At 49.2% G+C, this 12,202-nt stretch overlaps 2 protein-coding genes across 2 annotated transcripts; both read right to left on the bottom strand.

Moving 5' to 3' along the window:
• Positions 1-1,600: 1,600 nt before the first annotated feature.
• On the bottom strand, positions 1,601-7,197 carry elmod1 (ELMO/CED-12 domain containing 1). Its single transcript, XM_068744657.1, has 10 exons — positions 7,181-7,197; positions 5,168-5,313; positions 5,046-5,074; positions 4,827-4,924; positions 4,623-4,752; positions 4,385-4,518; positions 4,205-4,273; positions 3,655-3,705; positions 2,561-2,694; positions 1,601-1,776 (listed from the first exon to the last, which is right to left on the bottom strand). Exons 1-10 carry the CDS (start codon positions 7,195-7,197, stop codon positions 1,601-1,603), a joined length of 984 nt encoding a protein of 327 aa, XP_068600758.1.
• A 1,101-nt stretch (positions 7,198-8,298) lies between these two features.
• Positions 8,299-12,195, bottom strand: LOC137900700 (solute carrier family 35 member F2-like). The gene is made up of 7 exons (XM_068744830.1): positions 12,045-12,195; positions 10,764-10,891; positions 10,531-10,690; positions 9,336-9,492; positions 9,031-9,083; positions 8,800-8,954; positions 8,299-8,685 (listed from the first exon to the last, which is right to left on the bottom strand). Exons 1-7 carry the CDS (start codon positions 12,193-12,195, stop codon positions 8,476-8,478), a joined length of 1,014 nt encoding a protein of 337 aa, XP_068600931.1. The 3' UTR covers positions 8,299-8,475.
• Positions 12,196-12,202: the final 7 nt, after the last annotated feature.

Below are 12,202 nucleotides of genomic sequence, written 5' to 3'. Positions count from 1 at the left end.
ATCAGAAAAATAAAGTGCGTTCCTCTCATTTTTCATTACAGTTATTGGCCGTTGAAGAGAGGCAGATTTTACTTTCAGAGTTGGCAGTGAATGTTTGGGATTCCAAAGAAAACGTCTTTAGACGTCAATGGCACTCAAAGAGTTAATAGCAAGTCTGTGACCACAAAGGAAACCACAGTTTTATTTAGACAGAAGCGCAAAGCTGAACAAAACGCGGCAAACCGGCCGCTGACCCGGACTAACGGTGCCGGACGGCATCATGCGTGACGCGTGTCCCGCCGTGAAGGAGGACACGCGGGTCACTTTTGGACTTCCAGCGTAAACCTCAACTCAAAGCTTGAGGAGAAACAATCAAAGCGAGGCTCCGGCGATGATAAAGAGGAAGCTTTCTGTTTTCCCTTTTTGAATGGAGAATAAAGAAAACTTTACTTAACGGCCAATAACAAAGTCTGAAACTAAAACTTTATATCTCTGTGTCGGCGACATCCAGGACTCGAGACGGAGCTTTTGTTCATTCAAATTCAACTTTTCTTTTATCTAAATTTTGTGACGATAAAAAAAAGGTCACGTTTAGGGACTAAAGCTGCTCCTCTCGTGTGATTGGTCAGCAGAGAACAGAATGAATATTAAATATCCTCTACGGAGCCGGTCAGCGTGTCGGAAATGACATTTAAGGACAATTCATGTGCATCAGCAAATACAATTATTACAATAGACACAATCACACAAGCGTTCCTAAAACCTTAAAGTTTCGTTACATCAAGAAACCTGAAACGTTAAATATAATGCATATTATAATGGTTTTCATTTTGCACGTCGGAGCCGAAGCCGTCCCTGGCGTGTTCGCAGCGATTGCAGCAACATCCAGGAACGACCGCTCCCATGATTCCCCTCGTTTAAACGCTTTGATGACTTCTGAGACAAATGCAACAGGCACACATGGTCAAGATGAAGACATGAAAGTAAGCGAGCGGCGTCGTGAACGTAAAGAATTGCTTTGGCAGGAAAGCAGTGGACACAGAGTCACATTCAGTGGATTCAGAAATCAAACAATCGTGAGCGTGAAGGACATTCAGAACAGAACCGCCTCAGAGGGTCCGATCGGAGGAGAAAAACATGATTCAGTATTTTCTGTTCCAGGAAAAACTATTACATTTATATTCACAACAAACTGCTGCCGTTTCCACATTCAGTATTTCTTTTTTTTTTAGTACAGAACGATCTTTATCATTCACTGGCCTGGAGATGAACTGCTGATCGATCAGCAGCATCAATCAATCATTTATTCTTACATTAAACTGACAACTAATCACCAAATCCTTCTAAACTTATACTGAACTCATGTTTGCGACGGTGGATGACGGTGTGGCGTCGCCATGGTCACCTCTGACGCTGGTGGTCTAATGCTGCAGTGTGTGTGCGTGGTGTGTGCGTGTGTGTGTGTGTGTGTGTGAGCTTTTGGCAGTGATGCAACAAGATGTTAGCTTGCAGGTTGGGCGTCAGCCCCATTCTATGTATATTTCAGACTTTTATTTGCCCTACCAGACCTCTGGGGATGGGGAGGGTTTGGGGGGGGGCGCCATCGGTCAGAGGTGTGCGTTTAGAGGTTGAGCAGATGGAGGTCAGAGGCTGCGAAGTGAGGACACAGAGCCATGTCCGGGTTCTCCAGCTGTCGCAGGATCCGCCGGTGGAACTTGGCGCGAACCCGGTTGAACTCCATGATGTCGCCGGGATCCTCGGCGATCCAGAATCGCTGAAACTCCTGCATCAGGTAACCTGCGATGAAGGAATCGAGTAAAGTTTCACATATTAAAATGACCCCTTTTGCCCACTCAGGCATTATTAAAACGACAAATCATCGGGATCCGGCAAGTTTTTCAGAGGTGAGAAATTCCAAATTTGGAACGCCACCCTCCACAAAGCAGCATTAAATCTGAGTTAGCTTAGCATTCCCAGCATATATGGTTCACCAACATCTTTCATATTTAAGGACAATGAGAGGGAACAATGGGGAGTAGAGGCACCTGTTGTGAACCAGGAAGTGCCAAAGATTATCACGAGTGAAGTTAGAAAGGCGATGAAGAGGATGAAGAATGTGAAGCTAGTTGGACCAGACAACATACCTGTGGAGGTGTGGGAGTGTCTAGGAGAGGAAGCTGTAGAGTTTTTAACGGGGTTGTTTAATACAATCCTAGAAGGGTAAGAAGACGCCAGAGGAATGGAGGAGAAGCGGGATGTGGTGTGATGAGGTGAGACAGGAAGCGCCTTGGATTATGATGTTTGCAGATGCTGAGGATGGAACTGCCAGGGAACAGGACTAGAGGACGACCCAGGAGAAGAGACATGGACGTAGTGAGGGAGGACATGAGCGTGGCTGGTGTCGGGGAGGACGATGCAAAGGACAGGGTGAAGTGGAGAACGTTGGGTTGCTGTGGTAGCAACGTCTCAAACTTGACGTTTTCAGCATTTGTATTTAGATGTCGGACAGGTCTGTGCCGTCCTAATTTAGGATTCATCCCTCAGCTGGGAATGGTTTTTCTAACTGAGGCAGGAAACTCACAGAAGGTCTGCTGGAAGTGCGGCAGGCTGGGAATCTCTGGAGCCACGTTGTAAAGGTGGGTCTTCAGAGCGCTGCTCACCAGCAGAGAATAGGCCAGGTCTGTGATGTTGATGCCCACAATGGCAAAAGAGTAGCTGGAGAGAAGAAATGCAAACGCCGGCGTTAGCCCGTTGTTGGTTTTTAGCTAGGGATGTCCCGATCCCGAGCTTAAGACTCGATCGGAATCGGACGTTAGCTCCCGATCAAGACTCGGATATTCACGGTTAGTTATTGTCTTTGTCAGATCTGGAGTTACGCTGTGGCACAGAGTGAGACCTCTCTACTGCAGACAGAGATGGTAACGAGCGGCATGACATCACTTCCTGTGACAATATTGGTTGAACGTTAGCTAAACAGGAAGCAGCTTGAAGCTCGTCTGCGCTGTGGACGTATGACAAAAACCTGGCGATTGAGCTGCTGTTCCTTTTGTTTTAAATATCCTTATTTAATATTTCCTGTTGCACTAGTCCAAGTCCAAAGTCAAAAAAGTATTTTATTTATTACTTGAATGTTTGAGCTACGCCACAGAAGTGCTCTGTTCAAGAGTTAAATGTTGACAAAAGAGGAATAAGATTAAAAATAAGGGACATCCTGGATCCGTTTCTTCGCTATTCTTTAAAAATCTTTTTACACGTATTATAGAAGTATCCGATCGGGATTCGGTATTGTTTCAAAATCAAATTACTCGGAGAAAAAAAAACCCTGATTGGGACGTCCGTAGTTTTAGCATTCCTTTGTGTCGTCTTCATCAGAGGAAGAGACCAGAAGCAGCAAAATATAATTCCTTTAAAAACGGTCCCAGCACACACACACACACACCCACACACCTATGCTGTTTATATGCATGTGTGTGTGTGTGGATTGTGAAAGGGGCCCAATAGCAGTAGAGTGTAAATGGTGTCGCGCGTGTGTGCGTGTGTGTGCGTGTGTGTGCAGTGAATGTGAAATAAAAGCGTTTCGTCTTTAACCCTGGAGAACCCACGCGATTTGTTGCTGCTATCAAAGGGTTCCTGGGTTCTCCAGGGTTCTCCAAGGTTAATCATGCAAAGACTTACCCGATAGCTTTGTCCAAATTCTTCTGTTCCCATTCAGCGTTGTTTACCTCACTGGAGAGGACACACACACACACACACACAGTCTGTTATATGCAGATGCGTATAACAGTATTACAGTATTACAGTATAACATTTAAACAGTACATTAAATGCATGTATTTACGCGTGGGCGTAAAGGGCGGAGGTGAAGGTGGGGGGGTGGGGGGGGGAGTTTTCATCGGTGAAATGAGACGACTCACTGAGGCCGCGGACGACAAACAACACAAGCAGCAGAACGAAGCAGCAGGAATGAAAGTCATCAAGCAGAAGGTGGTAAAGGCTGATGCTGGGGGGGGGGGGGGGGGGGTCACCCCACACGTCTGCTGGAAGCTTCAACAGACGTTCAATTGTTGTTTTGCATGTTTCCTGATCGCTGCATATAATATCATTAGCGATCGGTTCATGTACGACCTTGTATGTCCTTGGATTCTTTAGCTTTTAGCTGAGCCTTTCAGCAGCTTTAGACCCCCCCCCCCCACCCCCCCTTTGGAGGGTTACGGGCTTTGCATACTTGTGTTTTGGCTGCAGGGAGTCGTGGAGCATCTGCAGAGCAGTCGCTTTGTCATGTTCCGCAAAGTACCTGGAAGAAAAGAAAAGACGAGAAGCTTCGAGACGAGGGGAACCCTTCGGACCACACCCGGGGGGGGCCCCGGTCGGCGTTCCGCAGGGAGGGGCTCGTCCGAGCGCTTACAGCAGGTTGTGCAGGCCCAGCAGGCCCATGCCTCTGAAGTCGGTCTTGGGATCGCTGCCTTGGAAACCGATTTCACACCACTGCTTGGAGATGCGTCCGCTGAGAGGCGAGTCGGGACGCAGCTCCGTCCACAGCTGCGACGCAAACACACACACACACACACACACACACACACACGCACACGCACGACTCAGGTTATGTGATCATGTGATCCGGATCACTCCGGAGAGGCGTGCACCTTCATCAGCATCTCCTCGTGTTCCGTTTTCTCGCAGTCGTAAGGCTCCCGGCGCAGCTTGTCCACCTCCGCCAGCAGATCCCTGTAGCCCACGATCTGCAGCAGGCTGGCCTGCAGAGAGACGCCGAGCCTGGGGGGCGCGGTTGGGAGAGGAATCTATCAGGACTCTGACGCATGCACAAGTATGCAGCATGTGTCGCTCACTGTGGGTTGGTGTCGGGGTTGATCTTCTTCAGAGCCAGGATGTCGTCGATGGTTTTCTCCACTTTGTCAGGATGGACGGCGAGGGCAGACTGCAGCAGCTGGGGAGGAAGAGGAGCAACGGCGGGGGGGGCAGAGGAAGGAGGAGAAGAGCTGTGAACAGACGGCCGGTGGGAAACACGGCAGCCGGTCTGGATCGTGGCACACAGGCGTTAAAGCTACCTCATTCTTGGAGTACCTCAGGGAAGACTCTGGAAGGACATGGGACCAAAATACAAATATGAATATTAACGTGTGCCGGCGGCGGTTCAGGTCTGACGCCGCCGAGGGGTCTGCAGGCCTACCTATCTTCAGAGTCCTGCGGGCGCCGTGTTTGTTATTGTAGCAGATTCGCTGCAGCTCGCAGCGTCCCGTCAACTTCCTGGAGACGAACTTCAGGCCTCGCCACAAGCATTTACAGTAGAGGAACACGAGGAACTGGACCACCACCCTGGAGGGACGAGAGACGGGTCAGAGAGACGAACGGAGGACAGAAAGCCACCCTGGAGGGACGAGAGACGGGTCAGAGAGACGAACGGAGGACAGAAGACCACCCTGGAGGGACGAGAGACGGGGTCAGAGAGACGAACGGAGGACAGAAAGCCACCCTGGAGGGACGAGAGACGGGGTCAGAGAGACGAACGGAGGACAGGAGACACCCTGGAGGGACGAGAGACAGGTCAGAGAGACGAACGGAGGACAGAAAGAACCGATCCCACGCCTTCCATCAAGAAGGAAACGTTGACGTGTCCCTGGTTCCTCCTTGGACAGGTCGGTGAGTCTTTGTCAGGTCTGGTTCATTATCTCGGGGTCATAGAACGTTCAAAAAGCGAATTAACGGCTGTAACGATGTGGAAGAGAGAAACAAGATGAAGACGTGACATGAGAATCAGGAAGACAAAAGACAATCATGAACGTGTGTTGGACTTCCTGTCTGCAGGAGACTTGCAGATTAAAGTGGGCTATTTTGAAAACAGGAGACGCCGGGAATAGAAATGTGGAAACTGTGTCAAACAGCCGCTGAGCAAAGCGAGTTGAACTCGCAACTCCCATTTCAGTTTAACGGTTTCATTCCGTTTGACTGCATCAATAGCTTATTTATGTGTTCGTGTTTACATCTCATTAAAAAAATATTTTTATTTTTATTTTTTTGGAAAGAGCATAAAAAAACCTGAACCTAAAAAAACCTAAAAAAAACATGAATAAACTGAGAATAACGGGGAGCCTAAAGGAGAAATAAATAAATACAAATATAGGTACAGTATATAAAAAACACTGGATCTAACCAGATCAGAGAAGTCATCAAAAATCTGCTCTCTTTGTGGTAATATTAATCCATTTATTTCATTTATTCCATTTGCAATAACATTTGTTTTTTCTCATGTTTAGCTTTTCCATTTAAATATTTTTCAAGATTATGTCGATCCAAGCATTGAGAGAGGTTTGAACTGAATATTGTTTTTACTTTATTATCTCATTTTAACAACCTATGAACAAATTTAGATTTAAATAGTTTCATTAGAATGTATTTATTTTTATATCCAATAAAAATCCACGGCCGCCCGTGGATCAGGTCAAGGTGAGCCTCTGAAACACGGACTGTCCGGGTGGGTCAGCGGTTAGTGGGTCGTTAGCGGTGAGGATAGAACAGGAACGTTTCACACCGGCTGGTTTCAGCGCATGAATTAAGAGGCCTCGTCTCCAAGCAGCCACGCAGCATCGAGCGGGAGGCGCGCAATAGAGGGCCGTGAGCGCATCAGTGTTTGCAGACAGCAGGAGGAGCAGGAGGATCAGGGGGAGCAGGAGCAGCAGGGGGGCAGGAGCAGCAGGGGGAGCAGGGGGAGCAGGAGCAGCAGGGGAAGCAGGAGGAGCAGGGGGAGCAGGAGGAGCAGGGGGAGCAGCAGGAGCAGCAGGGGGGCAGGAGCAGCAGGGGGAGCAGGGGAAGCAGGAGGAGCAGGAGGAGCAGGGGGAGCAGGAGGAGCAGGGGGAGCAGGAGGAGCAGGAGCAGGAGCAGCAGGGGGGCAGGAGCAGCAGGGGGAGCAGGGGGAGCAGGAGGAGCAGGGGAAGCAGGAGGAGCAGGAGGAGCAGGGGGAGCAGGGGGAGCAGGGGAAGCAGGAGGAGCAGGAGGAGCAGGGGAAGCAGGAGCAGCAGGGGGAGCAGGGGAAGCAGGAGGAGCAGGAGGAGCAGGAGCAGCAGGGGGAGCAGGAGGAGCAGCAGGAGCAGGAGGAGCAGGGGAAGCAGGGGAAGCAGGAGGAGCAGGAGCAGCAGGGGGAGCAGGAGCAGCAGGAGAGCCTTCACGTTTTCATTCGTCGTCTCACCTCAGAAAATGCTTCATCTTGGCCGCTGTGAGCTCTCCGGTGTGTTCGGTGCTGTTCCGGTGGGTTGCCCTGGCAACAGAAGACATGAGACCGATCACCGTCTGGATCAGGCCGCGCAGCACCGGAGCCGTCCGCGGTGCTGAAGCGGTTTTTACCCGCAGCGGAGACGCGGCGAACCCCCGTTTTTCTCCCCCCGCAGTCCGATTAACGGACATAATCCGTATTTACCGGCACCGTCTGCTGCATAATCCCCCCCACCCCCCCCCGACAGACACGTTATCTTACCGATGGGCCGACGTCGCTGCAGCGTCTCGTCCTCTTCACTCAGCAACGGTCGCCATGATGACGATGATGATGATGATGATGATGATGGTCGCGGAGGTTCGGTCTAAAAGCTACAGCGCAGAATACTAAACGTCCGTCGGCACGGCGATCAGCTCGGATCGATCCAGGCTTTCGGGTTCTGGTTCGATCCGATCCCAAAGCCTGACGTCAGAGGAGCGCCCTCCGGAGGACCCGGAACATGAAACAATCCGAGGATGGAGGGAGGGGGGGGGATTATTCCTGATCGATGCGACACGGCATACGGAGCAGCTTGCAGGGGCGGCGCCAGGAGTCTAGCAAAAGATGCTCTTCTGTCTCGGTTACCTCAGCGGCCCCCGACCACCGGGCTGTTTCATTCTGAAAAGTGACGTCTGGTCGGATTGACGCACAGACGGCTGCATGTGTCTGCGCCTCTTCACAGGCTACCGGCCGTTACCCCGAAAATTAAGACCACGAGCTGAAAAACAAACATCTTTGGCGAGCTTCTTCGGAAATGGGAAAATGAAAATATTATCTCCGATGAAACCGGGCCGTGGAGCAAAAAAGATTGTAACTCACATTATCTTTGCCATATTTGGAGCTTTGACTATTAAGACACTTAATGCGGGAAATGAACAGAAATGACGCAGAACCGAGAATATAGTAAATATTAATTTAATTGTACAAAAGTTAAAGTCCTTACCTAAATATAACAAGGATTAAAAAAAGCATCTGGCAGGCAAGAAAAAGAAAATAAAAGAGTCAAAGCGCAGGAAAAATAAAACAAATAGAAGACAAAACTTTGTGATTGTTTGAAATTCAAAGTCAGTAATATGATGCAGCAGTTAAGGCAAGAGACACGGCTGACCTGCTGTGAAACAATAAACACTTCGAGTGCAGCGGCAGATATGAAGCCTGTCGGGGGAATAAAAGGATGAATCATCGTTTCAAACTAACAGTAACGGCATCAGACAGAGCCGAGAGCGCCGCTCTCACAACAGAGCGTCAGCGGTTGTGAGCGTCTCGCTCCTCTGAGGGGCCGCGGCTCCCGGCAGGAGGCGGGCCGAGGAGCTCCCGCCGGGCCGATTTGCAGCCGGGTCGTCCTCGCCGGCGCCCGGTAGAGCGGAGAGCGTGGGGACGACGTTGTACATGACGAAGCCCGCAGTGATGGTGACGAAGGACACGACGTAGAGCGTGGAGAACTGAGGAAGAGCAAGACAGGTTGGAGACATTTCATCATGCAGGAGCCCCCCCCCCCCCCCCCCCCCCACTGGTCGACATCAAAGCAACCAGTGGTCCGTACTGAGACGCTTCACCGTGTAGCCGAAGAGGAAGATGTCGCAGAAGAGGCTGAAGAGGTCGGCGGTGAGCAGGGAGAGGTTGACTGTCGTCGCGCTGCTCATCTGCACCACAAGGGGCATGAGGCTGTACAAGGCAAACATGCACAGCACGTAGAGGGCGAAGAGCATGGCTGCAACCCAAAGGCGCCTTTCAGCAACACGCCGGACGGAGCAGGCGGTCATTTAAAGAGACGGGACGCTCCTTACCGATCCGGACGTCCCACTTTATAGCCGCTACGGCTTGGGTTTCCAGAGCCGCTCTGCGTCATGAGCACGGAGAGAAAAGGACAACGGTTACATTTAAAAAAAAGAAAAACAAGTTCATCCACACGCAGGCGATGTCAGCTAGCAAAATATTAATAATCTATATTAATAAATTCTGAAAATGAGGTGACAGGTTTTTTTATTACAAGGTAATTTAAAATTGTTCTGTGCAGAATATCTCTACTCGCGTCTGGAGGGCGTCGTCAATCGAAGGTCAGAGTAACCGAGCAACTGGAAGAAAGACCTACAGCTGGAGGCCGCTGATGAGGGTCCCGAAGAGGCCCATCATTCCCAGAAACTCCACCCGGCTCAAGTTCTTCACCGTGTGCTCCTGGCACACGTTCGAGACGGCATAGAGGAAGGCACTGAGCAGCACCAGGCCGTCTCCCAGCACCACGTCACTGGCTGCATGGAGAAACGGCAGCCATGGAACACTGGGCATTTCAACATGCTCGCTAAAATGTACGTCACGTCCTGTAATAACACACACGTAACCGTCCTGTAATAACACACCTGTAACCGTCCCGTAATAACACACATGTAACCGTCCTGTAATAACACACCTGTACCGGCCCTGTAATAACACACCTGTACCGGCCCTGTAATAACACACCTGTATCTGTCCTGTAATAACACACCTGTATTGGTCCTATAATAACACACATGTATTGGTCCTGTAATAACACACATGTACCGGTCCTGTAATAACACACCTGTATCTGTCCTGTAATAACACACCTGTATTGGTCCTGTAATAACACACATGTATTGGTCCTGTAATAACACACCAGTACCGGTCCTGTAATAACACACCTGTATCTGTCCTGTAATAACACCTGTATCTGTCCTGTAATAACACACCTATATCTGTCCTGTAATAACACACCAGTATTGGTCCTGTAATAACAAACATGTATCGGTCCTGTAATAACACACCTGTATCTGTCCTGTAATAACACACCTGTATCGGTCCTGTAATAACACACCAGTATTGGTCCTGTAATAACAAACATGCATTGGTCCTGTAATAACACACCTGTATCAGTCCTGTAATAACACCTGTATCTGTCCTGTAATAACACACCTATATCTGTCCTGTAATAACACACCAGTATTGGTCCTGTAATAACAAACATGTATCTGTCCTGTAATAACACACCTATATCTGTCCTGTAATAACACACCAGTATTGGTCCTGTAATAACAAACATGTATCGGTCCTGTAATAACACACCTGTATCTGTCCTGTAATAACACACCTGTACCGCTCCTGTAATAACACACCAGTATTGGTCCTGTAATAACAAACATGTATTGTTCTGTAATAACACACCAGTATTGGTTTTATAACACCTGCATTATTCCCACACAATAACACAACTTTTCACTTTTTCCAAGTCAGCAGTGCTCAAGCTGCACCTCCTCAAATATGAAGACTCTTACTTGACCCTTGGTCTCTCCCAGCCAGAATGTCGGCCCCTACCATGGCCCCCACCCCCAGCAAACACACCAGCACCGCCACAAAGTGGATCAGCCTGTAGCGAGTCCTCAGGATGAACCAGGAAAGCACCATGAGCACCGGGATCACGAAGCAGTCCAGCAGCTAGAACACAGGGACGGGACACGCTGAAGCAGAAAGGACTTCGGATCGTCGGGGGGGGGGGGCTTTGTCTCACCTGGATGCTGGTCAGGGTGGTGAACTGGTAGGCCTTCACCACCGCGTAGTTCGCCTCCACATCTGCCAGACCCATTATCAGATACTTCCACCACTTGGTTTTTAAGACCTGCAACAGGTTCCCCTGATCTGTGGAAGCCGACAAGGTTTAGAGGAAGTGAACTTTTCCAGAATGAAGAGCCGATGATCAATAAAAATGGCCTGAATGCTGAAGCGCGAGGGTTTTTAACCTCTTCCTGCTGATTGAAACACAGTGAAACGTCGGTTCCCGAACGACTCGGGAATCGTTTTCCGACCCCCAAAAATAAGGAGTTTGAAACGCCTCGGAAGCCGAACAGATTTTCGGAGCTCGAAGCACACGAGGGGAACTGCGGTGGCAAATTGCAAGTTTAAGGAATTTGTCTTTCATGTTGATAACCGCACGCCGTGTTCCCTTCGCCCCGTCTCCTCGGACAGATTACGGGGACGCTTCCCCGGACAACCTTGAGACATGTTTACGTTCATCTCTCACCCAAAGCTGCTTTGATTAATTACTGATTTAACAAAATAAAAGTCAACTCTGAGACTCAGATATTTATTTTTTTGTTTGTTTAATTTGAGCCGAGGCGAACCGAAGACACGCGAACGAAGGCGGCGTCCACCCGAGTCGGTTCAGTTTGAGTCGTGCAGATTTTTCGCTCCGTGTGCGTCTTTTTTTTCTTTTTCCCTCACATTTATTCTTTTGAGCTCTGAAAGCAGCGAGAACTGTTGAATAAAGTAGGAAATAACCGGCAAATATGAAAACGCCGTTGATCAACATTTAGTTGTAAAATGGTTTATGCATAAAGCTGGCGCACTAGTTATTAAGAACGTTGTTGCACGTTGAATAAATATAAAAAATTCAGTTACTTTTAAGAAAATTGAGCGAAAGAGAAAGAAGGAAAAACTGAAAATGCAAGTTCCCCCCCCCCCCCCCGACACCGCAGCCAAAACGGAATGTAGATAAAGAATTGTGTTAAATTACCTTTCATGGTGCTTTTATTTGACCCTTTTATGTTTTATCTGTTATTTACTTGCGTATTAATATTCTGTAGGCGTGCCAACGATCGTTTATCTGCGCAGGAACAGAAGAATCTCGTTTATCTTAGTTCTTACGGGAAATATTTCGGTTCTCGAACAGCATTAAGGAACGGATTCTGCTGGAGAACCGAGGTTCCCCTTCAACCTCCTATGACAGAATGAGCTTCCCAATGATTCCTGGCGACAGTCTGAGTTTCATGACAGTTTGAGTTTCACCCCTGACCCTTGGAGGTGCTGAGCCTGGTGGTGTAGACCAGCAGCAGCAGGACGTAGTTCAGGAAGCTCTGCAGCATGGGCGTCTCCACCCGGGAGTTCACCAAGTACTGGCAGCTCACCGCCGTCCCACAGATGAGCAGGGACAAGACCTGCCCCATGACGACG

This window comes from Brachionichthys hirsutus, chromosome 10 (assembly GCF_040956055.1).
Source record: "Brachionichthys hirsutus isolate HB-005 chromosome 10, CSIRO-AGI_Bhir_v1, whole genome shotgun sequence".
Classification (NCBI taxonomy): domain Eukaryota; kingdom Metazoa; phylum Chordata; class Actinopteri; order Lophiiformes; family Brachionichthyidae; genus Brachionichthys; species Brachionichthys hirsutus.
The sequence above is the reverse complement of the archived record's forward strand: the minus strand, read 5'-3'. Positions and strand labels throughout refer to the sequence as shown.

Excerpts from the sequence above, each read along its gene's own strand:
- elmod1 (XM_068744657.1), bottom strand. Across the intron at positions 4,753-4,826 it reads AACCCCGACACCAACCCACA|GCTCGGCGTCTCTCTGCAGG; the intron begins GTGAGCGACACA and ends CGCGCCCCCCAG. Across the intron at positions 4,274-4,384 it reads CTGGGCCTGCACAACCTGCT|GTACTTTGCGGAACATGACA; the intron begins GTAAGCGCTCGG and ends CTTTTCTTCCAG.
- LOC137900700 (XM_068744830.1), bottom strand. The coding sequence starts at position 12,195 with ATGGGGCAGGTCTTGTCCCTGCTCATCTGTGGGACGGCGGTGAGCTGC. Across the intron at positions 9,084-9,335 it reads CTCATCAGCGGCCTCCAGCT|AGCGGCTCTGGAAACCCAAG; the intron begins GTAGGTCTTTCT and ends CTCATGACGCAG. Across the intron at positions 8,686-8,799 it reads TCTTCCTCTTCGGCTACACG|TTCTCCACGCTCTACGTCGT; the intron begins GTGAAGCGTCTC and ends GCTCTTCCTCAG.